The following is a 26608-nucleotide window of genomic DNA, read 5'->3' on the forward strand; positions in this document are numbered from 1 at the left end:
AATCCTTATCCATAACACAAAAATAACACCTTGTATAAACATCACTCAATCTCCTCATATTTCTTTGAGTTGAGTTCGATGAAGATGAACTTGAACTTGGAGATGATTGAGAAGTTCTTTCATTATTTTGTGTTGTATTCTCTTCCAAATTAGACATGGGAACATGTTCTTCAATTTTTTCTTACTCCCAATTCCATATAACTTTCTCTTCAAACAACACATCTCTACTAATAATCATCTTATTTGTTTTCAGATTACACAACCTATAACCATTTGATAGAGAACTATAGCCAACAAAAATACACTTCCCACTTGTTTCATCAAGCTTTGATTTTTTTTTTTTTGGAATTTGGACATAGCACATAGTATTAAACACTTTCAAATGTCAAATTGATGGTTTTTTCCACTCCAAGCTTCTAATGGAGTCATTCCTTTAATAGAAACAATAGGACATCAATTCATCAAATACACAGTTGTGTTAACAGATTCAGCCAAAAAACTTTTGGAAATTTCTTTTCATGTAGAATGGATTTGGCCATCTCCATTAGAGTTTGATTTCTCCTCTTTAATACTGCAATTTTTTGAGGAGTATAATGTACTATAAGTTGTTTTCCAATGTCTTCATCTTCACAAAATTTATCAAATTCATTTGAAGTGTACTCCTTACTACAATCACTTCTTAATTTTTTAATCTAACAGCCACTTTGTTTCTCAACAAGACATTTAAATTTCTTAAAAATAGTAAATGCATCAGGTTTTCCCTCACAAAATAAACCTAATTAGTCATACGAGTATAATCATCAATAAAAAGAATTACTTGTTTTGGGAGTAAGGAGTCTTCATGGGTTCACACGCATTGGTGTGAACTAATTCTAGCACTTTATTGGCTCTCCCTGCAACTCCTTCTAGAAATGGTTGTCGGTGATTCTTTCCAAGTGCACAACCTTTACGAACTTCATGTTTTTCTTCAATTTTGGAAGCCTTTTAACCATCTCTTTTATGATAGCAACTTTAGTTCCTTGAAAATTAGGTGGCCAAATCTTCTATGCTATTGTCATGGCTCATCAACCTCCTTGGAATTTATAGCAACATTTCTTGCATAATTTAATATTAGTGTAAATCTTCTATTTGTCTTCATTTTCACATTTTTTACTACATGTTTCTCATGGTCATAAATAATATAACCAAGATCTTCAAAATAAAGTGAATAACCATGTTCTAAAAGTTGTCAAACACTAAGAAGATTCTCATTCAACTCAAAGACAAATAACACATCATGTATAAACTTTCTTTCTTTCTTTGTTTCAACACCAATTGTTCCTTTGCCCATTACTTCAACAGTTTCTCCATTTCCCAACTTTACTTTTGAGCTAAATAATGTGTCCATGTTAAGAAAAATATTTAGGTGCCCTGTTATATATGATTACTACACCCGCTATCTAAGAACCATACATCATTATTTTCCTCAGTAGCACTTTGACATGCATAAAACTAAGGGTAAATTTCTTAAACTACCCTTATGATTTAGTTAATTGACTAAGTGTACTCTTATTGTTTGAAAATTAACTAATACTTCCCTTACCGTTAGCGCCAGTTAAGGGAAAGATGAAAAATAAAACTATTTTATCCTTTATTCTTTTTTCAAGTTTTCAAAATAAAACAGGGAAAGAATAATGTCGCTTAGAGACTTCAGAGACTTGGGCAGGAAGGGTTTCTACAGCTAAACACTAGAAGTGTTTTAAGCTTACGAATACTGTTGCTGCTACAATTGGTTTCTGACGGTGAGAGGAAAGGATCTGCCAGTGGTGGTCTAACCCATATTTACACAGATACATAAATCTGCTAAATAATGTAGTTCAGAAATGAAACCGACGGAGGGAGAAGAACCAGACATTCAGACTAGAACCTGATAGATAGGATAGGATGATGATGGAGAACTCAGCCACCGCTATGGCTCCTTTTCTTCTTCGGAATTTCGTAACCTTTATATTCATATTTGCTGACAAATCCTTCTCAATTTATCAAAAGGATATAAGCTTCTCTAATTCATTCGCTACCTTCTTATCCAACTTCTCTTATTTTTTCTTCATTTCCTACCTTTTATCTTCCCTTCTTTAATTACCAAATCGACGACTGACTTTCCTCTCAAACCCCACCACGTTAAGCAGGAAATCCTGACCCAGGGAGACTTCGGTATCGCTTGAGCACTCTCTCAGATTTTCTCCATCGTCAACGATATCCCAGTCAGCTCCTGCAAATATGAAATGGTTCGAAACTTAGCTGAAAATCTCATCGACGGAGAATCTCCGGGAAGGATGCGAATCACTGAGAAAGGTCAACCAATCGATTCTATCGGTGGCGTTCGTCAAGACTCTTTGCCAACTTGAAGGGGCGATGTCAGAGCAAGAGCAAGAGCAGACCGCTAAAAATGGATTTAACCTAATCTGTGACTGTCGAATCTTCAAATCTGAACAAAAAAACTCCAAAAATGTGGAGTTTGATTGGAATCTAATGAAAATCCCCCTATGCAAAATCCTTGTTTGCATTTAGAAAAAAATTGGATGACTCCGATTGGAATCTTCTTCAAACTTTACTGGTCGCGGCCTTTTCCTCTTTGGTGCTATAGATGCTCATTAAACCAAGACTGCCATCGTCAGCCCTAGAAGGAGATTTCTAAAGGATCAAAAGAAAGAGTTGGGAAAAAGAATCCAAACTTCCAAGACTACCAACTCAAAATACTCACCAACAGCTGGTAATGAAGTTGACGGAGTGCTAGAATTCTGAGGCAACGTCGACAACTGAGGTCCCGCAGCCCTTTGAACTGAATACTTTCCATGTTTTATGTGAATTTGAGAGCCTGCTTTCTTTTTCTATCTTTGGAGAATGGGGATTTACCAAGTGATGTCGGTGTTATCCCTAGTTGTTCGATTAACATGTTGCTTTTCTCTTTCCCTTTCTTTTTCCTCTCTTCCTTCACGAGCCCCCATCGTCTTTCACAGCACTGACGCACAACATGAATCTCTAGCAACTGGCTGAGATGGATTGAGTTCAAGAACAATACTAGAGAAAACTAAACAAGAAGAAACCATTATCAGAAAGGCTCTAATTGCATACAAATTGTACATTAAATACATTGATTGTTTCAGCTTTTTATGCCAAGGGTGTAGAACTAATATGCTACAGGGATCCAAATTACGGTGAGCAAGGTCATGAGTGGAGTTGGGTTTTGGACGAGGCAGTCGTCCTGGAACACGGCTTACTTTTTGCGGCTAAACACTAGAAGTTCTAAGCTTAGGAATACCTCTGCCGCTACAACATGGTTTCTTATGGGAAGAGGAAAGGGGATGCCGATGGCGATCTAACCAGACCGACGGATAGGACAGAGAGAGAGAGAGAGAGGGAGGGAGGGAGAGGAGTAAAGCCAATAGGAAAAAAAAGATGGGGAGAGAGAGAAAGAGGGGGAGGGAGGTGGAGTGTAAATTTGGGTTTTAATATATATATCACGTGAGAATGAATTTTGACAGAATATTAACGGAACTTAATGGTAAGGGTAGAGTTTGTCAATTGTCAGAAACAATAGGGGTAAGGTTAGTTAATTTTCAATTAGTAAGGGTACACTTAGTCAATTAACTAAACCATAAGGGTAGTTTAAGAAATTTCCTTCATCTTTCTTTTCTTGTGTAAAATTTTCTTATTGATTATTTTTCAATATACAATCATTTTGTAGATGCCCAAGCTTTTTACAATAATAACATTGTGGTTTTTCTTGAAACCAACGATTTTTGTCAACATCGCTCTTTCTTTTGCAAATAGAACACCATTGTGATGACCCTTCATCACTAGATTTTCTATCAAAATTACCTTTGTCTCTTCCTCTTTTTCCTGCATATCTACCGCCTATATAAAACTTTTATTTTCCATGTTCATGAGTTGATGATGTCCTATTATGACTTTTGGAACTAACATTTTGATGGGATTGGAATGCACTTTCTATTGATTTTTTGGTGTGACATGCCAATCTTTGCTCATATGATTTTAGTGATGCCAACAATTCATGAACACTTAATTCTGTGAGATCCTTTGTTTCCTTAATGATAATCACAATATGATCAAATTTCTTATGCAAATTAATTAAAATCTCCTCAACAATCATCCTATCATCAGATTTCTCACCATATGCTTCCATCTAATTTATCAACTCTATAAATCTACTGAAATAATCATTTAAAGAGTGTTCACACTTTACAATGCACACATATTACTATTAGTCTATTACAAGGCCACATCCTCCAACTACACTTGTACAAAAAGCTAGCCACATATTGATCAACCATGGCAATCTTTCCATCAAATATATAACAAGGATTAGATCAATCATGATATAAACTTGTAGTTGGGTTGCAGTTTGTGGGAGGAGATTCCTTGTTGTTGTCTTTGTTCCTCTTCCTCCGGTCTAATATCTGAAACTTCCTAGTTTTGAATCCTTGGTGTTATTTGTGAATCATTTACATTGTTTGTCATTTCAACACCTTCAGCTACACTTATTGGATGAACTCTAGACTCAGTTCTTCTGAAAGTATGAGAGCTGAGATCCTTCTGGTCAAAATGTTTTCCCATTGAGAGAATTTTTTTCCAAGTTGATTTAGGGGTACTAGTATTTGGAACTTGCCATTGTTCATAAAGAAATCCAACTAGGAATAGTATAAGTGAACAAATCGAGGCAAGTCCTGTGATGAGGAAGAGTCCCCAAAAGCTCCTGAGGCTGAGACTTGCTGAATTTGAAGAGACCTCTGTGCTTTGGTCCTGACATTTGGTTTGGTACTGAAACCATTTTCTCTCAATTGTTTCCATTTCATCACCCTCAGTCAGGTTCAAAATTGCTCTTGAAATATATGGCACCAGAGGAGAGCCGGCTGGGAAGGCCTGTAAGAGATATAAGAAAAGTACTTGCTAATTCAGAATTCAGAGAAGAATTGATATGTGATATAGCTTCTTTATCTAAACAGAGACTGATGAAAATAAAAATCAATCATTTATTGCCACTGACCAACCTAATTACCTAACAGAGAGCTAAATCAAAATTTGATATTGGAATCAAATCTACTGTCTCTAAGCCATCATTTAGAGGAAAAAAAAAGAAGAAATTCTTTAGGTTTTGTAGTTTGAATTAACCACATTATTGGCTTTTATAATATCTACAATGACCTCAAGAATGAACAATATGGTGTCCCTTTATTTTTCTATTGTATTGTTTTTTGGTAATAATTTTACTAACACATGACATTATTGTTTAAGAAAAAGAGTATAAAATCTACTTAATTAACATAATTGAAAGATAGAACAACTTACAAAACCAAATCCATCAGTCTTGTAGGTTGGCCCAACCATGATATATTTAGAACAATACTTGGCAAGAAAAAGCTTGATGTAGGGTATCTCATCGATTATTGCAGCAACTCCACCATTCTGAGTTCCTTTAGATAAGGCCTCGTGATACTCTTCAGGAGTGCTATAAGCCCTGAGTTTGTCTTCATCCAAATTCAACCTTTTTATTAGGAGCCCTTTGACAAAGGAATCCTTCTGGTATCCCACATAGAACCCATTCTTTCTGAGTTCATTAATATCGGTTAGTGTTGGTTTTAACTGTTGTACCGTCAACATAGACGTTAAGCTTGCGGTATAACTTTGTGTTAGGATGAGCACCACAAACACCCATATAATCAGCACAAACCTTGACAAGTTGTTAACTATTTTCTCTCCTGCAACCATCAAGACAATTCAATTAATTAATTTATTTATAATCAATATAGGAAAAGAATGAATTCTTCTTTTGTTATCTAGGCTGCTATTGCACTCCAGTTCGATTTTGCAGGTATCTGGTAAGAATGCACTTCTGTACTAAAACGAAAGTTTTGGCTTTACCACTGTTTTAGCATTCCAAATGGGAGAAATGAATGAATGAACAAATATGCATTCACATCAGTTCATTTTTTTGCACTCATACGAAATGCAGCTAATGACTGAATGAAATTAAAATGAGAGCTTGGGATCATTTACTATGTGCAAACACAAGCGTTGAGAAGGAGAACCAAAAGATAATGCCGACTTGTTGTGTGGGAGGTCCCCTGAAATCTGAATTTATACGATGCTCCAGAATCCACACCACAAAACCTGTGAAGATAAAAGCTGCACCAGTCATCAACCAAAGCTCCCAGCTTAGAGGCTTTAAGAAAATCCAAGCATTTTGGCTTGTCTCATCTCTGATTGGAACCACCATGGACACCCCTGATTCAGAGTATGGCAATGTAAAATCTACATACAACGATCTGTTGGCGACGATTGTCGTATCTCCCACAACCGCATCATATTTCTGTTTGATACCAAAAGGAAGGAAATGAAACGTTAGCTATGCATTTAATGTCAAAAGAACAACTACCTTCCTTTCTATATATATCAAAGTAAGAAGGTAGATTCCCAACCTTGAGATAAACCTGATAAAGGAGTTCATCATAACTCCCAATACTTTGTCCATTGGGCTTCATGTAGGGAAATAAATCACAAGGGACTGCAAATGGTAATCTGTTTATTATGGTACGAAAAACATCAATGGAAAAACCATCGAAAGATTTCGCATTGGTAGTAGTATCATTGATGACCTTCACAAATTCACTGAAACCATCTTTCACAGGAACTCCAATCTTTAGCCTCTTCCCTTTAGTGGGTATAACCCAACCTTTTGGTGTGATTGTTGAATCTCCTGGCCAGATTGGTGTGCTAAGATTGTTCACTGAATTTGATTTACTCTTCCCTTTTAAATCTCGATGAAGTCCTTTCTCTACTGACCAATATCCAATAACCCTTTCTCCTTTCCCAATCACATTGAAGATTTGGAAAGTTGAAGGCTGTAACTTCCCTTTAACCAAATTGAATTTACCACCCAATCCTCTAAATCTAGTAGCTAAGATCTTTTGCAGAAGTTTTGGACCCATCTGTGAGTATCCAAGGGTTGCAAGATCTGTTGAATGTTCACTACTTTCTGTCTTAATGAAGCTAGTATTCATGGCTCCAACTCTCTCTGTTGCCATAGCCAATGCCCAGACTGTGTCATATGCCCACAACCCGAAGAGACTCAACTCTCCTATTTTTCTATTTGGCTTGTTCAAGGAGAATTCCTTCTCCCATCTAATTTTGAAATCATGAAGATTTTTCGACTTTGGAATGTAAGGTTTCAAACCCAATACGCCTTGCATGGAGTCAATGACAGTGGGATCCATTGGATCCAGTAGACTAGATAAGCCATCTGTAGTCATCCATACAAATCCTTCACTCATCATTTCCGCCTGCTTTACTTTTGCAAAAAAGCGAGAACCAAGAGAAGCTGTCATGTGCACCACAAATACCCTAGTTTGCATGGTCATTAACAAATTAAGCTCTTCCAGTATTTGATCATCATTGGCATATAGAGGGATCACACTCCTGTAGGGCACACGGACCTCAATTTCTTGGAAAGCATCAATTAGATAAGGTATGACTCCATTCCCATAATCAGTATCTTCGTAGATAGGGACAACTTCTTTCCATCCATAATTCTGGAAAATGGATTTAATGGCTTTCACTTGAGATGAATCATCTTGGGTTGTCCGAACAAAGAAATGATTTTGAATGGGTGAAAGAGAAGGACTGGTTGCGGAGAAAGAAATGATGGGCACCTGAGCCTTGTCACCAAGATCAATCACAAATCTAGCTTGTGCTGATTTTTGTGGCCCAATGATGGCTTGTACGTTATCATTTTTCAACAAGTCTAAAGCTGCATATTTAAAAAAACATAAAGTAATTATGGAATTTTCAAACAAAACAACTCTGCACCCTAAAATCAAGTTTTATAAGGATTAGTGACAACAACTACAATAATAATAATGTAAAAAGTTCAAAAAATAATTTATTGATAAATGTCATTACGACAGGTGTAGTAAATGGATGACTTGGGTTGGGTTGGATCGTATGCAGTTGAAGACCAATCCATCCTCCAAACCACCCACACTATTTTTACTTCTTTCTTTTGAAAGAATACCTACACCCATTTTGACCCACTTGAATATTTAAATATATGTAAATGAAAGATTGTTGAGGAAAAAAAAAAAACTTTCGGTTTTTTATATGGTGTGACCATCACCACTAGGTCTGGGTTAGTTAGAAAGAGAAAGGAGAGAGAAGAGAATCAAGAATGAGAGAGGAGTGAGAAAAGAGAAAAGCAAGAAGAGTGAGGGAGAGACCGAGAGAGGAGAGAGAGGAACTAGATAAGAGAGAAAATAAGGCTTCATTCACTTTTCAGTAAGTTACTTCCCGGGTAAATGCAATTACCTAGGTAAGTTTTTCTTGGGAAACACTTACCCAGGTAGGTGCATACCCATGTTCTTTTATTTTCTAGATAAATAAGATAATGACCATTTTAGTCATAAAAATCCATTATTAAAAAGGTCATTCTTGTTTCATTCAAGTGCTGGCAACTTTCCCCCTATGTGGGAAAGTTATTTACTCACCTAAGAGATGGGTATCAATCAAGTGATACTCAGGAAAATAAACTTTCCCTAGTCCCCACATAAATTTGAAAAAAAAAACATGAGATTCTTATTCAATGGGAACCAAAATCCCATTAACCAACTTTCCCCCTCTCAAAATCCAAAACATGAACACCCCCTAAAAGGGAGAGATGGGAGGAGAGACAGGGGTAGAAAGATGAAAGTGAAGGGAGAGAGGTTGAGGGGAGAGAGAAGATATGAGAAAAAATGGGGCAGAAGATTAGGATAGAGAGAGGAATGAAAGTTGGGAGAATAGGAAAAGAGAAGAATCAGATTGAGAAAAGAATTAGATAACTAAAAATTTTTTAACATTTACCAAAAAAAAACTTCTTTAATATAGTTGACCCAAATGGGTACACAAAACCCAACCTAGTTCAACCAATCTTAATTGTCCCAATAGGCGGCTCAACCCATATTTTCATACCAGGGTGAGTTTGGTTGAAATGTAAGTAGGATTGTAATTAACTTGGGCAGGCCCATCCCGTGTTTTTCAGGCTTTTGTACGGGTTAGGCCTGAATTTTCAGGCTTCAGGTAGGTTAAGCTTGATCTGAGACTGGCTTGACTCAACCCAAGTCCCAAGCTCAATTGATATTGTAGGATATGCACATCTACATATGTATATATTTTGTTGTATAATTTATAACATATATGTGTGTATGATATAACTTATTTATATTATGTGTATAGTTATTTTAAACTTACAACAAGATGTAAATACACATTGTTATGCATTTATAATATGACTAACATATCGATCGATCATATGATGGATTTTCCAAACAGAACAATTCTGCATCCTAAAGTAAAACTTTGTTAAAAGAATTAGTGAACATACTACTACTACTACACCACTATTAATAATGATAATAATATTATAATTAAAAAAAAGCTCAAAAAATAATTTATTGTTAAATGTCATTACCCATAGGTGTAGCAAATGAATGGATTGGGTTGGGTTGGATGCAATTGAAGACCAATCCATTCTACTTGTAATTAGGCCACAAAGCTCAATAAAAAATTAATGTATAAAATATAGTTGGGCTAGGGTCAAACTTAAGGATTGAGTGTTAAGGTTGGGCCTAGGTTGGCCCACAATCCTGACCCAACCGGTCCGAGTAGCAACCTAGGTTGTAAATGGATGGGTTGGAAGTATCAAGTGGGTTAGCAATTGCCATCCGGTTCAAGCTATTTGGGCTTTGGGGTCTTGGGAGGGGTTTACGGAATACACAAAAAGTATCAGCTCTCCTACCAGCCTAATTCCATCTTCACGCTAGTCAGTCTCAGATTATTACACATTTACACCAAGCGGCAACGGTTAGGAAAATTTTTGCACTTTTAATGATGTCAAATGTTCTTAGGCCATGTTTGTGAGTGCTTAAAAATAAGTGTTTATTTGAAATAAGTGCTTATTTGGATTAGGACCACACCATTAAGCATTTATTGGTGTTTGGGAAATAAGTCTGAAATAAGTGCTTATTTTAAAAATAAAGATTTATTTTTTTAAGCTCAAATTTTCAGCAATTTTTAAGTGTTCATACAATAAGCACTTATTCAAATTTTTTTCTCCCAAAATTGTCCCCAGTAAATTTTTAAAATACCAATTTTACAATTTCAATATTGTTGCTTTTGGGAAAATAAAGTCCTTTTACGAAAGCACTTTTATGAAAGCACTTTTACGAAAGCAATTTATAAAAGTAATTTAATGAAAGTGCTTTTTTGAAAGAACTTTTAGGAAAAAATTTTTTTATGGAAGTACTTTTACATGAAGCACTTGTATAAAAGTACTTTTGTAAAAGCTTTCATAAGAGCACTTTTATGCAAGTACTTTTATAAGAGCACTTTTAAGAAAGTACTTTTCTAAGAACACTTTTATGAAAGTACTTTTATAAAAACATTTTTTTATAAAGTAATTTTATAAAAACACTTTTATGAAAGTACTATTACCAAAGTACTTTTGTGAAAACACTTCTACAAAAGTACTTTTACGAAATCACTTCTATCAAAGTACTTTTGTTCATTCACTTTGTATTGGATATTTTGAAAATTTGAAAGAAAATGAAGGACAAAAAAGTCACAAGTGCTTATTGGAGAAAAAGACCACCAAACACCCAATATAAAATAAGTGCTTTTTCAAGTGCTTATTTGAATAAGCACTTATTTTTAACATAAGAACTCCCAAACATGGCCTTAGTGATCAACTTAATTTCATTTGGATATTTAATTAAAGCAACTAACATACCTTGATTAAATTGCTTGATTATTTATTGGGAAACTAAACTCAATTACTTGATTTATATTCATGAGTTTTAATACTAACAATGCAGGGATCATTTTTAGCACAGCCTGCCCTACAATATATTAAATATCAATGTTTTAAAAATTGACCCAAAACTGGAACCACTTTGGCCACCGGTTTTCAGGTCAGTGGTTTGACCGTTCGATTCAAATGAATAGCCTGTTTCAAGTTAAAAAATAAAAATAAAAATAATTAAAAATAAAAAATGGCCAAAAACCATTATCCGAGTCAAATGGGTTGATAGTTCAATCATCCGAGTCAATAGGTTATTGACCAAGTCAATAGTTTTTGGCCAAGAAACAGGTTAAGGGTAACACAAAATTGTTGCTTGGACAGTTTCCAAGCTAAACGGTCTGAGCATTTAGGTCAGCGGCGGTTCGAAAATCATGTTAAATATTATATTTAATATATAATAAATTATATATTACCACTACTTTTTAATTTGAACTATTACTTTTATTAAATTCATTCTATTCCATCTCTCTAAATCATCTTATATTTAAAACACTTTAAATAGATGAACTTTGTAGACTTTTCTTGACTAAAACACCACTAGAATTATGAATTTGATCCCTAACTATAACTGCATGGGCAGAAAATTTAATTTAAAGAACTATTGCTTTCCACTTCATTCAATTCCCTTTCATTAAGGGAACGTTTGGGACTGGTGCATTTCATGACTATTCCATTTCTTCTGATGTGTCATGCACGCCACATTAGCAAATAAACAGAATTGGTAAAAAAAATGGCATTTGGGAGCCCTGCTTTAAAAAAAAAAAAAAAAAAAACGTTTTTTTGTAATAATTAGCTTTGGGGTTCAAGAAAGGAGGGGTTTTTTTTGAAACACCAAATTTTTGTTCTTGAATCACCCAGGTGATCCTGAATCGCACTGGTGACATGGCACATTGAAATTTAAAAAAATTGGCTACTTTTTAAGATGTCACACTGTTGTCATTATAAATATATTACAATATTAAATAAAATCAATTTAAACGTCTAATTAGTCTACATCCCATTTTTTTTGTTCTAAAAAAATAGATGAAACGAACCACTTATAAAACGGAATGGTCGTGAAATGCAACAGTCCCAAATATCCCCGTTTATCTCCTTAAATACTTTTGTTTGAAGTACTCTTGTTTCTTATATCCAATATCTTGAAGGCCTATTTATGGTTCAGTTCGATCCCTTCAGATTATTTTATTGGTTCGCAAATGTATCTACCGGCAGCTCCCCAAGACACACGAACCCCCCACCCCCACCCCAACCTCCATGAATTGTGATAAATCTCCCCCTTGACACTGTTCTGAATGGTATGAGCGCATTAGGATTTTTGAGATGGATTAAACAATAAAAACCCCTATTTTTATTAGTATAAAACCTATCTTGAAAACCAACATGAAAAATAAACCAACCTTTCATCCATCTAAATGATAAAAAATTTAAGTATTACATTAATTTACAAAATTTTATGAAAATATTTAAACACATCTTTAATATTACATATTTATCATATTAAATAACAGTAGTATGATAAACAAAAAACAATATGGCATGCAACGGTTTGCCAAAAAGAGAGAGAGAGAGAGAGGATCTCCCCCTCCCGGCCTAGTTTATATCTTTGTCCTACTATTTGCCAAAAAGAAAAAAAAAAAAAAAAACCTTCTTTTAACTCAAATCCCAAATTTTAGCATTTGTTTTGCATATAAAAATTAAAAAACTGAAATAAAAACATAAATTAGATATACACATGCATATGGAATCAATTAATTGTTACCACCTTCCAGGGGTATGCAATTTTATTTATTTATTCATTTATTTGGGGAGTCGGTAGACCCAGCCCCAGAAGTCTGTACCATTCTTCTAGTTAAAATGGGTTTTAACTATAAATCAAACCTAATTTAATCTTCAAAATATATGATGAAGACAATAATTCCACACAAATTATGAAAGTATGGTTAATTTCCTCATAGGGTTGCTCATTAATTAAAAAGTGACCAAACACCCAGCTGTGCTGATTGGGTGACGGGTCAAAGGATGCATTCATTGAATGGAACTTGTTTAAATAAATGAGATGCAAAAAGATTAAAATAGAAAAATAATAGATGATTTTAAAATATCTTGACCATGATGATGTTATATATCAAAATCAATGCAATAAATAGGAATACTTGCTTTGTTTTGTGTAGGTCATAAAGTTAAAAGCAGATAATTATTATATCATACCCTTATATTTTTACTTGAACAAGTGCATACATAACCGTATCCCTAGCTTCCAACTACAATGCATTAGGGATATTTAATTTGTTGTATGTATTTATAATTTAACAATGTTAAAGAACCAATTATAAACGTTTTCGTTTTATAACTAGCTCAAAAATATTTAATTTTGCTCCTGTAATTCATAGCATCATAGATTTTGCCTTGAAACCATTCAAAATGTCTTAGAAATTTCTAAGGTGGATAAAAGGACACGTTTCATGATAATAAATGGGCCTTAAGGACTGGAGAGAGAAAACGAAGCCCGATTCGGTCTTTGTATTGGTACTTTAAACTATAAACTTTTTAATTTTAAACATATTTTTTATATATTATTTAATAAAAAATGAATTCCCAAAACAGGTATGTATCAAGGACAAAAACAATTTAACATTCCTAACAACGAAAGATAATGAAGTTTGGCAGACTGTAATTCGGTCTTTTAGATGCGAAGAGTCTAAAATGGGCAATTTTAGAGAAGCTCAAATAAAACTTCTGCAATTTTTTGCGAATCTTAATATAATATCTCAATGCGTCTTTTAAATGTTATACCAAAACGGCCTCAAAGTCTATTTTACACAGCCTTCTAGTTCTACCAACCGAGTCCAAATCAGAAGTTTGACTGTTTGATTATGAAATTTCTAGCTCAAGTACGGGAACACGTTTAATAGCTGGCTTTAAAGACTCACTCTCTTGACTTCACTTGAAGTCAAGAAGAGAGAGAAAATTTTCTTGAAGTGTCATGAGAAAGGAGATGATTCAGAAAGAACAAACGAGTTAGGAGAGGACTTTGTGTTTTTTTTTTTTTTTTTTCTTTTTAGATACAAAAGAAAACTCACATTGAAATTATCAGACCTATATATTTTGTATCATTGAGCCATGCATCCTAAAATACATCCACATTTTGCTGTAGATTATTAATATATATTCATTTGCAAAACAAATGGTTTTTGAAAACAACAGTTACTCCCAACTATTTGTAACTTACACCAATTACCTGTAACTTCTCTTCTTTCATTCAAATTATATTCAACTATATATCATACGCTCTATCTTTTGTATATATATATATAAACAAGGAGTCTAGTCAATGGAAGTTTGATTCTCAAACTAATCTTATTTGTGAAGTTAATTTGGTATCAAAGCAAATGGTGCAATAAGGATCTGAAATCACTAGCCAGAGAACTTCAACCTCCTCACTATTCTATGTGACAATGTTTTTCATTACTTCCCAATTAAATTGACTGGTCCAAACTATATGATTTGGAGAGCCCAGTTTTTACCCATTTTCCAAGCACATGGTCTCATGGGTTTCCTTGAAGGGACCAAGAAGATCCCACCTTCCCACCAATATACGTTTACTTCTGATAACACTCCAGAAGATAAAGATGATCTCATCGATCACATCTACAGAAGTTACGTGATTAAGAGAGAAAGAAAGAACAAACTTACGTATAGTTGCTGAGAAATAACTAACTAGTGTAATAAGGAATTGAAATATATATACCTGCAGAAGCTGCGGCAACAACATCCTCGTTGGAGTCCCTGGTGTGAAGAACCAGTCTCGTTCTATAATCTGTATGAGCAGCATAGAAGTCAGAAAGCGCCATTCTGATGCAGGTCTCGGCCATCTCCCCGACTGTTGAATTCAAATCAAGAATCACGCCGATGGGAATCGAAGCTTTGGATTCAGAATCTCCATATCGAGCAGTCACCAATGTCGACAAGCAGCAGATGCAGAAGAGCAAGGAGAGAAGCTGTGCCTGTGCCGGTGGGTTCAACATTTTTGATCAAGGTCTGTTCTGATGAAGATTTCTCAAGGCTCAGATAAACTACTTTGCCATTTCATGGCTTATAAATAGAGAGGAAATAGACTGGATTAACCTTTAAGGAAGCCATTAGTTATCAGAGTCACAGCTTCGCGGAAACCGATGTGATGTAATGCCTTGTGGACCATAGTAGTAGACTGTAGAGTCGGCCGGAAAAGACGAGAAATAGAGAACTACTAAGACATGCATTAAATGTAAATGTTGTTGTTCTTTTTTCTTCTCCTTGGACATGTATTCCGTCTTAACGCGCTAAAGTTTAATTATCTTATGACACGGTCGTATCCACAGTGGATGTGTTAGATACCTAACAATCAAAATGTATAAAAATTTTCAGAAACAATAAGGAGTTAGGAGAGGTGGCTTTATACCATCCAACTGTGAATTGGACCGTTTCTTTCTTGAAAGCAAAAGCTATGGAAACACCCATTAAGAATATCTCTCTATCAACCTGATGTTACATGTAAGAGAGGATTTAATCATGTGGCAGTTGTATGTTGTATACTCTCAGAGGTTTTACTTTTCAGGAGATCCGAGCTGCTTGTCTAGACTGTTTTCCATGCAGCAAAACTGGTGCCACTGGGTTGTGCAAACAGAACTGTTTTGCTATTGTTTACACAGTTCTCCACGTAGCAAATCCGGCCTGTTTCCAAATAAAAACATGTACATTAATTACGGGTGTCCATAAAAACCAAAATCGAACCGAGAAAATTGAAGCGTTAAATGCGGTTAATAGAACCGATCACTTAGTTTTGGTTTGGAATTTTGAAAAAACAAAGGATTGGTTCTATATATTATATATAAATATATACTTATATTATATTTATAATAATGTATTTATAATTATATTATATATTTTTAAAATATTTATAATATATTATATATCATTTATTATTTATAATATAATATTATAATATATTTATATAATATATATTATAAATATAAAAAACCAAAAAATCAAAGAACCGAACCAGTCAAAAACCAAAACCAGTGGACCGGTTAACCAGTGCTACTGGTTCAGTTTCGATTTAGAGAAATGGAAAAACCGGTACCACCGATTCGATTTGCAAAATATGCACATGATTCGGTTAATTGAACCGTGGACACCCCTAACATTTATGGGATTAATTATAGGTCAAGTGCTCATAGATATTGAAAGCGAGTAAATATGCTCACGGCTAGTTAGCAAAATTAAGGCTTATTAGGGTTATGTTTGGTCTTGTGGGTGTTTATTGGAAATCACCATTTGGTTTTACTGTATTTATCAAATAAACACTCAAAAATAAAAATGCTTTCATTTGTTTGCGTGAAGCATCCCAAAGTCTAGGCATTTATTGAAACGAAATGCTTATGTAGTACACACACACTAAAAGATGAGTACATGATGTATACATAGTAATTTTAGAAGAGGATGATGATAATAATAGTAGTATTAATATATGTCCAATCTTTTCACATTTTTTATATTTCTATGTGTATAAAAACAATTCTTATTTATCACATTTATTTTTGTTTAGAATGATAAATATATAATATTAGAGATATGCTCAAATGTTTTCTACCAAATTTCTATATTTTTCATAACTTTTTGAATTTTTATCCTTTTTTAATTTTATTATATAATTATCACATCAAGGGTTGATATATTTGACCTAGAAGGTTAAACATTTGACCAGTTGCCAAACAGAAAAAACAATTTCATTTTTGGGTTAGCTTAAAATTTTATGTTTCATTTTCATTGTCAACAAATCAAGTCTTATTCATCATAATCATTTTTTCTTTATTATGATTAATAGAAAATATTAGACTTGTGCCCAAATTTGTCAACAAATTTTTTTTTTATTTTAAATGTTTGTATTTATTTTTATTAAAAAAATCGTTTGTTTAACTATAATGTAATAGGTTGATCCATTTGACCCAAATGTTTGAATTTCTTACGAATCATCTAGATGAAAGAATAGTTGTATTCTTGGGTCAATTAAAAAAGCATGAATATTGATAAAAGTATTGAATTTAAATCTAACTGATAAAATTTATTGGTAAGAAAAAACCTTAAATATAGGAATTAATGAGAGAATGAGAGTTATTATCTTAAACAAAAAGAATGGAATTAATAAGTCAATCTCACAATGGACTATCCATTATCTTTATTTTAATTTGAGCCTAAGCATTCAACTACTTCACAGAGGGGAAAAGAGATGCAAAATAGAGGGTTACAGTGACAAATGAAATTGGTGCTCTCTTTTACAATCATGAAATAAACCTTTTGTTAGCCATACCTGATACGAAATTGTTTAGATGTAATTAGGTCTTTCAGTTCAACCACAAGGTAGATAAGTCATTTATCTGCTATGAACTTGAACCAGAGTTAGGAATGGCAATGGGGTGAGTTCAAGGCTAGAACCATATTCCCCATTCCTTACCTCAACATTGAAATAAATTCCCATCTTCGACCTCTATCCCCATCGGGGATAAAAATTACCCTCCATCCCCAATCATGGAGATAATTCTACATTGGGGACCCGAATCCCCAAAATTTTTAAATTTAAGTTTTTTAAAATAGATTTTATTAATAATAATTTTTTACACATAAAGGAATTTTAAATAAATTTTAATATATATATATATATAATATAAACAATATCATAAATAATATTATATACGGTTCATGTTTAATATCCACAATCGGGGTTGGGGCAGGGTAGGGAATTCACTGACCATCCCCATCCCTGTCCCTAGTTGGGTATTACCATCAATCCCCATCTTCACCCCCATCTCACCAAGACAATCTCCATCCCGGACCTCATCTAGTCAAGGAAGTAGGTAACCCAGTGGAGATAGAGAAAATTGCCATCCCTAACCAAAATGCAACTCTAGGTTATAAGCAAAAACTTTCAATTCGGCCCATTATTAAGCCCACATCATTCAAGTGGTTTTTACTTGTTCCATCTAGAAACATTTGGCCATTCATAAGCAAAGTATTTAGACCTTCATGGAAATCTAACAAAGTACATTTTTATGAAAGTAATGCCTTGGCTTTATAGACCCATAGCTCTCCTCTCAAATTCGTCATTTTCGAAAGTCCTTGCCTCAACTTTAACAAGGGCTTGGTAATACAACCTCATTTTATTTCTTCTACATACCGGTTAACTTTCATACATCTAAAACTAACTCAATCTATGTATAGGTTAGTCCTATTTGAAGAGTTTTGTTTTTTTTTTTTTTTCTGAAAATGTTTCAAGCATATTATGTTTGCCGTTCTTTATGTGGATGAGACGATATCATCGTTATAGGATTGTAAGGGCATGTACAAGTAGAGATGAGTATGGGCCACTGCATCGTAGAGGCCCATACTCATACCAGATGCTATCGATACTGATATGATACGCGTACACCCTGTATCATATGTGTCTATCGATATTTCAATTATTGTTTTCAAGTTCATTAAAACATAATTTTAGGATGTGTTTGGTTTGAAAGAAAAGTAGGAAAAGGTAAGAAAATGTAGGGAAAAGGAAGGAAAATGTATTTCATCCATTGAGATACCCATGTTCTTTTTTTAGATTTATGTGGGGTCCATAAAAAATTCATTTTCCTTGGGTATCCTAGGTGGGTAATTAACTTTTCCACATGGGAAAAAGTTGCCATTACTTGGATGGGACAAAATTGACCTTTTAATAATGGCTTTTTATGGTTAAAATGGTCATTGTCTTATTTACCTAGGAAATAAAAGAACATGGGTAAATGGACTTGCATGGGTAAGTGTTACCTGAGAAGCACTTACTTATGTAGTAGCTTCCAAAAAAATTAGCAGGGCCTTAGAAGAGAAATTATAAAAAATAGCAGTAGGGAAGATCAAAAGTAAAATGAAATATAATAATGAATCATGAACTAATGAAAGCATGGAGAACCAAGTTAATACCAAAATATGATAGTCAGCTGGTGACATTTAATAAATCTAAAATTAGATGTCTGAAAAGTTAAAAAGCTATTATTTGGGTCTGAAATTTGAAAAGAAGTAGAAATGTTTTTCTTCTTTTTAGAGGTTTTGAAAAGATATGATCATTTGAGTTGGAGCAATTCCCCAACATCTGATATTTGGAAGTTTACTATTTTACCCTTAGAAATAGACCATTTGATAATAGTATGAATAATAAAAAGAATATTAAATAAAAATAGTATTTAATAATAAAAAGATATTATGATTTTTTTGAAATAAATAATTGTTTATTATTTAATTAATAATATTATTTATTTATTATTAACTAATAATAAATAAAAGCATTTTAATTATTACTAATAAACATTTTGTTAAATATTCTTACTACTATATAAATATTAATACTAAATATTATTATTTATTTAAATTAAAATGATATCATTTATAAATTAATAATAATAAGTATTTAGTAGTAATATACTTATTTTTAAATAATAATAGTATTACCATTATTACTATTATTGTGAAATAAATATTATTACTAATATTATTATTGATTTTAATGAATAAATTATTAGCAATGTCACTTTATCACATCTGAAATGCGTCTGACTCTGGTAAGACATGAAACTAGGTCTTACCAATTAAAATCTGAATTTGTATTTCAGATCCTCTAATCAAACTTAAATCATATCCAAATCGCAGTGGCATTTGAACAACAAAGCCTTCAGACCTCAAACATCTAAAGAGTGTTATCAAATGCCACCTTACTTCCATTCCAATACAATTAGGAGGGCAAGGCTGTGGTATTGGAATTCTGTTTTTTTTTTTTTTTTTTCTTTTCTTTTGGCTGCATTTGTTTGCGATACAAACACCGAACCGGGGTATTTATGCACCCCAATTTGCATTTGCAAACATTTGTTTGAAACGTAAAAAGGTAATGATTATCAAAGTAAAATTGTATTTTTTGACACTTTTATACTCTAAAAAGAGAGCATTATTGTACCTATATTTTGATACAATTTTGTATTCATTTGATAATTAACTTTTTTACCAAAGTTGAAGCATTGGAGCATAAGATAGTTGAAGCAGTTAATGATGGGCCCACACCTTTGCAACGATTTCAAACAAACAGGATGAATGCAAAAATGGTTTAAAATGTGAACCGTGTTTGTATTCATGAACCAAAAAATGGGTAAATATGTAATGTACATATTTGCGTTTGCATTACAACCAAACACAGCCTTCGTTTTTTTTTTTTTTTTTTGTTCTAGTGATCAACCTTAAAAGATTCATTATGCAATCGCTGACTGCAGAAGTTTTTTAAGGTGTTTCTCTCATTCCTCGGCCCAGTATATATGTTCGTAAGAACTGTAATTTATGCTCAGTTTGGAAAGAGTACAAATGCAAATATGTACAATACAAATATATACAAAATAATATAAAATATAAGGTTTTGCACTCTACATATTTGCATTTGTACTCCTTTTAAACTGAGCCTAACTTGTTGGCAAAACGAGACCAAATCTGCTCCCACATAGGGCGCCTCACATCGACCTCACACTCACATCCTATCATGCATTGGGAACATCTCCCGTAGTTATAAGTATTATTCACGGGAAATGTTCCCAACGCACGGTGGATGTGCCTATGATGAGGAGCAGATCCCGTTCCTGGCAAAACATCCTTGTACTTTGAGAGTACAAAATCATGGTCTAAACCTCCTTTTTTGTAAGCCAAATCTCTATGGAGATGTACATTGAAACTGTTGATTGAAGGATTTTGCCTTTTTTTTTTTGTTAATAAGGAACTTTCTTCGAAGAATGTAAAAAAAAAAAGATAAATAAACAAATAAATAATAGGAGGGCAAGGAAAACTACCCTTAAAATAGGTTATGATAAATGTCTTGTGAAGACGATAAATAAATAAATAAATAATAGGAGGGCAAGGAACAGTACCCTTAAAATAGGTGATGAAAAATGTGTTGTATTAAGAGCACAAGGAAACCAAACTAGTAAGGAGTTTTGCATGGTTCAAGCACTCGTCAGAGCCATTCAATGAAATAAATAGAAGCTTTCTCACTAGACTTTGTACGAGCCCGGATCTCCTGCAAGCAAAAACTTTACGCACACAGCATCCAACCACACATAAGGAATATCGCACTGGATGGCTATGCTTGCAGAGTGTGTGCAGAGTTTTTTTCTTCCAGGAGATCCCATCGCAGCTTGTACTGCTGATTGAAAATTAGTGAATTTTTCAAGAATCTTCTGTGTTCTTCTCCATGTTTGTGTTAGAATCTTTTCTATATTTTACTTCTCTAAAATAACTTCAAGCACTAGTTACATTTAATTAATTTGATTCTATGTCGAGCCTTGGCATCTACTAGCTGCTTCACGACATCTTTCATTGTTGGTCTCTCACTTGGCTGTGCTGCTGTACATCTCAATGCCACCAATAATACATCAATCACTTCTTTAATGCTAATGAAATCCATGGATTCTTGCATGAGGCTTGGATCTGCAATCCTGTCAATGGCTTGAACTCTCCTCCAGATTGATCTTACCCAGTGCACTATATCTGTGTCCTGTGGAAATGAAGGATCCAGAGCTCTTTTTCTGCTAATCAGTTCAAGCAAAACTACTCCATAGCTGTATACATCTGATTCCTTACTCTTTTCTACTTTAAATGCAGTCTCTGTCATAGCAAGTAAGTTAGAATGTTAGAAGCAAATCTCTTGATACCAAGAGCTGTGAAGAAATTGAACCTATTGTCTGAAAAAGCATTAAACACAAACAAAAATAATGTTACTGTATAACAGACAGCTAACTGATAATATAGAGATATTTATACCTGGTGATATATAGCCAATGGTACCGGCAACTGTGATGGACTGAACAGTGGCAGAGGACTGATCTATGAGTTTGGCAATGCCAAAATCAGAGATGTGAGGCTCCATGTCACCATCCAAAAGTATGTTATTTGGTTTAATATCTCGATGCACTATTGCAGGATTGCAATCATCGTGTAGATATGCTAATCCTTGGGCAGTTCCAAGTGCTATCCGGTATCGTACTTCCCACCTGAGGACTGGAGCTGGTTTAATCTCATGTAGAACATCATGGAGGTTTCCATTCTCCAAATACTTATACAAGATCAATCCATTGTCCTTCCTCAACCAGAAGGCTTCCAACCTTACCAGATTCCGGTGCTTGATCTTTCCAACAGTTTCAATTTCCCTAACCATGCTTTTAATATTTTCTCCTTTATGGCGTGAAAGTACAAGTTTCTTTACAGCATAAACTCTCCCCGGATCCAAGGCAGCCTTGTAAACAGTTCCATGTGCTCCTTTCCCTATCATAAATCTGTGGTCTAGATTATCAGTAGCCTTCATTATTTCACTTAATAAGAATGCTGAACCTTCCTTAGCAGAGATTTCAAATTCTGGTTTTGTTCTTCTGAATTTGAGATACATGCAATAGAACAAAACAAGCACTAAAAGGCAGAACAGCAATGATCCAAGAGCAATCATTGCAATCTTTACTCTAGTGAGGCCCTTCCTGTCACCCAATTGACGATTGCAAGGACTAATATTCTTATTCGCATTGCAACTTAAACCATCCCCAATAAGACAAGGAGCACAGAGATGGGGATTGCCCCAGAATGATGATGGTGAGGAGTTTAGAAACTTCATCAATCCATCTGGTATTGGATCACTAAAGAGATTATATGAAACATTCAACTCAGCTAATGCACCAAGGGCACCAAGGGCACCAAGTTCTGATAGATTTCCTGTCAGATTGTTCCAAGATATATCCAATCTTATCAGCTTCCTCAATGTCCCCATCCCTGATGGAATTTCTCCTGTCAACCCATTACCACTGAGATTCAAAGCAATATCTAAGTCCTGCAATAATCCAATTGATGGAGGAATTTCACCACCAAGTATATTTCCCCCAAGTTGTAGCTCTAGAAGGCTACTGAATGCTGAAAAGAAATCTGGAATACCCTCACTGAAGAGATTCTCTCTCAAAATCAAATTGGACAATCGTGTCAAGTTCCTTATAGTCAATGGAATTGGACCATTTATTGAGTTGAATCCTAGATCCAGTTTCAACAACTTGTAACAATTTGAGATTTCTGGAGGTAAGGGACCGAGCAAATTGTTATGAGAAAGATTCAAAAGTTTCAGGTTCACAAGGTTTCCTATTTGTTGGGGTATGGGTCCTGTGAGATTATTCATGGACAAATTGATTGTCTCAAGATTGCTACAGTTACCCAAGCTTGAAGGAATTGTTCCATTTATGTTATTACTACTAATGTCCATGAATGAGAGGTTTGAGTTTTGCACAAAATCAGGAAGGGGGCCAGTGAGATGGTTATGTTTAAGAATCAATCTTTTCAAGGATGAACAGCTTCCAACATCTGAAGGTATGCTACCTTGAAGTAGATTTACACCCATATTCAAAACCCTCAATCGTTTTCCAAAGCAAAGATTTGGTGGGATTTCACCAGAGAAAGAATTGTTAGTTAATTCCAACTGTACCAAGCTACTGTTAATCCCCAAGCTATAGGGTATCGCTCCAGAAAAATGGTTACTGAACAAGGAAACGTTTTCCAGATGATGGAGCTCAGTCATCTCAAAAGGCAATTCCCCTAACAAATTATTCTGATAAACCAAGAGGTATTTAAGGGCTGGAATCTTCCAAATGCTTATCGGAATCTCTCCAGTCAACCGGTTTGTATACAACTCCAGGTCCTCTAAATTACTCAGTGATCCTAATTCACTTGGAATTTCCCCTTCAAGTAGGTTGCTCTGCAATAATAGCTCCTTCAAGGAACTACAGGACCCAATCTCAGGTGGTATTTTCCCAGACAAAAGGTTTTCATTAATATAAAGATACTCTAGTTTTGTAAGTGAACCAAACGAAGAAGGGATCTGACCTGTTAACTTATTACCCAGAGCTGAAAAAACCGTCAACCTACTGCAGTTTCCCAAGCTCGACGGGATTTCTCCATCAAATTGATTGTATGACAGAACCATTACTATCAAATTCTTGCAACCACCTGAACCAAACCGAATCCTACCCTCAAGACTGTTTGAACTGATGTCCAAGTACTCCAGAAGTTTCAGGTTGTTTAGACTATCCGGTAAAGCACCGACAAATTGGTTTTCAGTCAGATAGAGTTCTTGCAATTTAGTACAATTTCCAATAGATTCTGGTATTTCTCCACTAAGGAAATTCCCATAAAGTGATAAATACCTCAGATTCCTCAGGTTGACAATATTTCTAAGAACTTCACCAGTGAAACCATTCTCAGATAAGTCCAAGTGTTCTAGAAGGCTGCAATTTGACAACTCTGCCGGGATCAAACCCGAGAAATTGTTGTTATTAAGATCAATCACCTTGAGGGATCTCAAAAGACCAATCTCCGGCCCCAATGAACCGGAGATTCCCAGACCCGACATGTTCAGGGAGATTACATTCCGGTCAAGGCCATCACAACGAATCCCTTTCCACTCGCATGGCGTGGAAACGGAAGAGTTCCAGTTCGGTTTGATCGAAGGTGGCACAGTCAAACCTTTCAGTAGCGAAAGCAGAGCTTCTCCATCAGAGTTCAACCCAGAACCAGCATGAATCAAAACAAGAAACAAGACCAAGAAGAAGACGAAAAAACCTCTACACACAACAGCCATTACAGAAGAACAAATCAAAAAGGTAGAATGAATAACAAGTATGCTCACTCACCATACGGAAGAAATGCTGCAAGAGACCCAAAGCTCTAGCTTTTCATTTGAGGATTGAACCTGTAATTCGAGAGACAGAAGAGAAGAAAAACCATTAAATCCTAAGCTATTTCACTGAGCTTTGATACCTGGTGCTGCATCGTCTGGCCTCTGCACCCCTCGTTTCATTTCAGTATTTAAATTAAGTTTAACAACGACTTCACAACTCACATATGCTTTTGAGCTTTGACATCTCTAATTCTAGTCTATAAAAAATCAGTTTTGAAAATGGATTAAGTAATGTCTATGCTTCAAGTCAACCACTCCTTCGGTCCGAACTGGCAACTGAAACTGAATTAAGCAATGACTTCACAATGTTTATTTAATCTAAGTTCAGTATTTATTTAATTTAATTTGTTCGCCTTCACTCTTCATTTGGTCCGATGAGGGGTGTCGATTGGATTGGATTTGGTCCAATCCGATCCGGTCCAACGTGAATCCATTACAAATGGACCAGGTTCAATTCAAACTAATGAATAATTTGAGTCATTCTGGACCAGTCTAATTGAATGTTCAGATCATCCAATTTATTCAAATTCATTTTAATTTAAATTGGTTTCAGCCCAAACCCGTCTATTGACATCTATATTCTTATCTTATATCAGTAAATCAGATATTGGCTTAATCTAACCAAATCCAATAAAAAATTATTATGGACCGACCAGGTCCAGTCCAATCTAATAAACATTTTGGACTCAATTAATCCCATCCACTATATCTTTGACCCGTCCAAATTAATTTTAAATTGGACGGGGTCCAGTCCAAAACTGGTCTATTGACACCCTTTGTCTCCCATCTCATTACTGAAAATGAATTACGCCAGTCACTATTTATGCTGCGAGTCAACCCGGTAGAACCTAAGGGATCCGACCCATTAGTCTATCATTAACAGGGTCGGTCCAAATATATTAATAGCACTTGAATTGGGTGCTCGTTCCTGTCCGATTAACACCCTAATCGGTTGTGTAAAAAAGATAGCTTCGAACATTTTTATTGTTACTTTTAATTGAAAAAAAAAAATATAAAAAATAATATATAAAATATAAATAATTATTAATTATTTTAAAAGTTAAAATATAAAATACTTATTTATTTTTAAATGTTTTTATTATTTAACTTTTGTTTAACAAAATCCGAGTATGAATCTCCACTAATGATATATCTAAACTTATCATTTTTTATCCCTGAAGAGCATCTAAAATTGTCATTTTACTGAAAATAAATAAAATGTTTTAAATAAAAAATAATAACAATGGGAATGATCACGGACTGATCCGGGTCGGGTGTCTGGGCTTGCTCAATTTTATAATCATAGATATCGAGTTGGGCATCCAGATCTGGAAAAAAAACATCGTCCCATACCCGGAAAATGGCCAGGCAATGCAGCCCAGCAGAATTGATCAACCCTGACCCAACTTTTGAATGAGTCTTTGGAAACGTTTTGGGCATTATGGTCTATTTATGGGTGCTCAGTGTTCACCAACACGTATGGTCTTGTTTTTAAAACAAAAATGATTGTCACATCAGCAAAAATATATTGATTTTGCTAAATAATTATTTTTGTTTTGAAAAACAAAATCAGTCATTTTTCCAAACACCCCCTTAATCAACAATCCAACGGTCTGCTACTACAAGGAATTTGGCATCTTGGTTAGGGGTGCAACTTGGGCGGGCTTAGCCCAAGCCTCAACCGATCCAACCTGAAGTTTTATATGGGCTGGGTTTGGATTTTTTGTCCTCGAGCTGGAGTCGGACCCAAGAAGTCGGGATTTTTTATTTTTCGAACTAGGCCTAGGTCCAACTCTTAGGAAGCTCGAACACGGCCCAACTATACACATTCATGCAAACATACATACATACATATATAGCTCAGGTTGAAAAGATCGGGCTTCACCTTAGACTTGGGCCTTAAAACCAAATTTTAG

The 26608-nt window shown here is 34.6% G+C and overlaps 2 protein-coding genes and 1 long non-coding RNA gene across 4 annotated transcripts; all 3 read right to left on the bottom strand.

Annotated features, from left to right (window-relative positions):
* Window positions 1-1608: 1608 nt before the first annotated feature.
* LOC148802116 (uncharacterized) lies at window positions 1609-3459 on the bottom strand. The gene is made up of 2 exons (XR_016082859.1): window positions 2744-3459; window positions 1609-2659 (listed from the first exon to the last, which is right to left on the bottom strand). It is a non-coding gene; the product is annotated as an uncharacterized LOC148802116 (long non-coding RNA).
* A 643-nt stretch (window positions 3460-4102) lies between these two features.
* LOC104599354 (glutamate receptor 2.8-like) lies at window positions 4103-15090 on the bottom strand. Its single transcript, XM_088897264.1, has 5 exons — window positions 14640-15090; window positions 6480-7807; window positions 6058-6370; window positions 5350-5759; window positions 4103-4923 (listed from the first exon to the last, which is right to left on the bottom strand). The coding sequence occupies exons 1-5, from the start codon at window positions 14914-14916 to the stop codon at window positions 4471-4473; spliced, it is 2781 nt and encodes a 926-aa protein (XP_088753390.1). The 5' UTR covers window positions 14917-15090; the 3' UTR covers window positions 4103-4470.
* A 5774-nt stretch (window positions 15091-20864) lies between these two features.
* LOC104591024 (uncharacterized) lies at window positions 20865-24926 on the bottom strand. Of its 2 annotated transcripts, XM_088897259.1 has the most exons (3): window positions 24646-24925; window positions 21749-24478; window positions 20865-21592 (listed from the first exon to the last, which is right to left on the bottom strand). In XM_088897259.1, the coding sequence occupies exons 2-3, from the start codon at window positions 24363-24365 to the stop codon at window positions 21234-21236; spliced, it is 2976 nt and encodes a 991-aa protein (XP_088753385.1). In that variant the 5' UTR covers window positions 24366-24478; window positions 24646-24925; the 3' UTR covers window positions 20865-21233. The 2 variants fall into 2 exon arrangements, with proteins under 2 accessions (XP_088753385.1, XP_088753384.1); XM_088897258.1 differs by having other exon boundaries at window positions 21749-24926.
* Window positions 24927-26608: the final 1682 nt, after the last annotated feature.

Source organism: Nelumbo nucifera, chromosome 2 (assembly GCF_055504915.1).
Source record: "Nelumbo nucifera cultivar China Antique chromosome 2, China Antique-T2T, whole genome shotgun sequence".
Classification (NCBI taxonomy): Eukaryota; Viridiplantae; Streptophyta; class Magnoliopsida; order Proteales; family Nelumbonaceae; genus Nelumbo; species Nelumbo nucifera.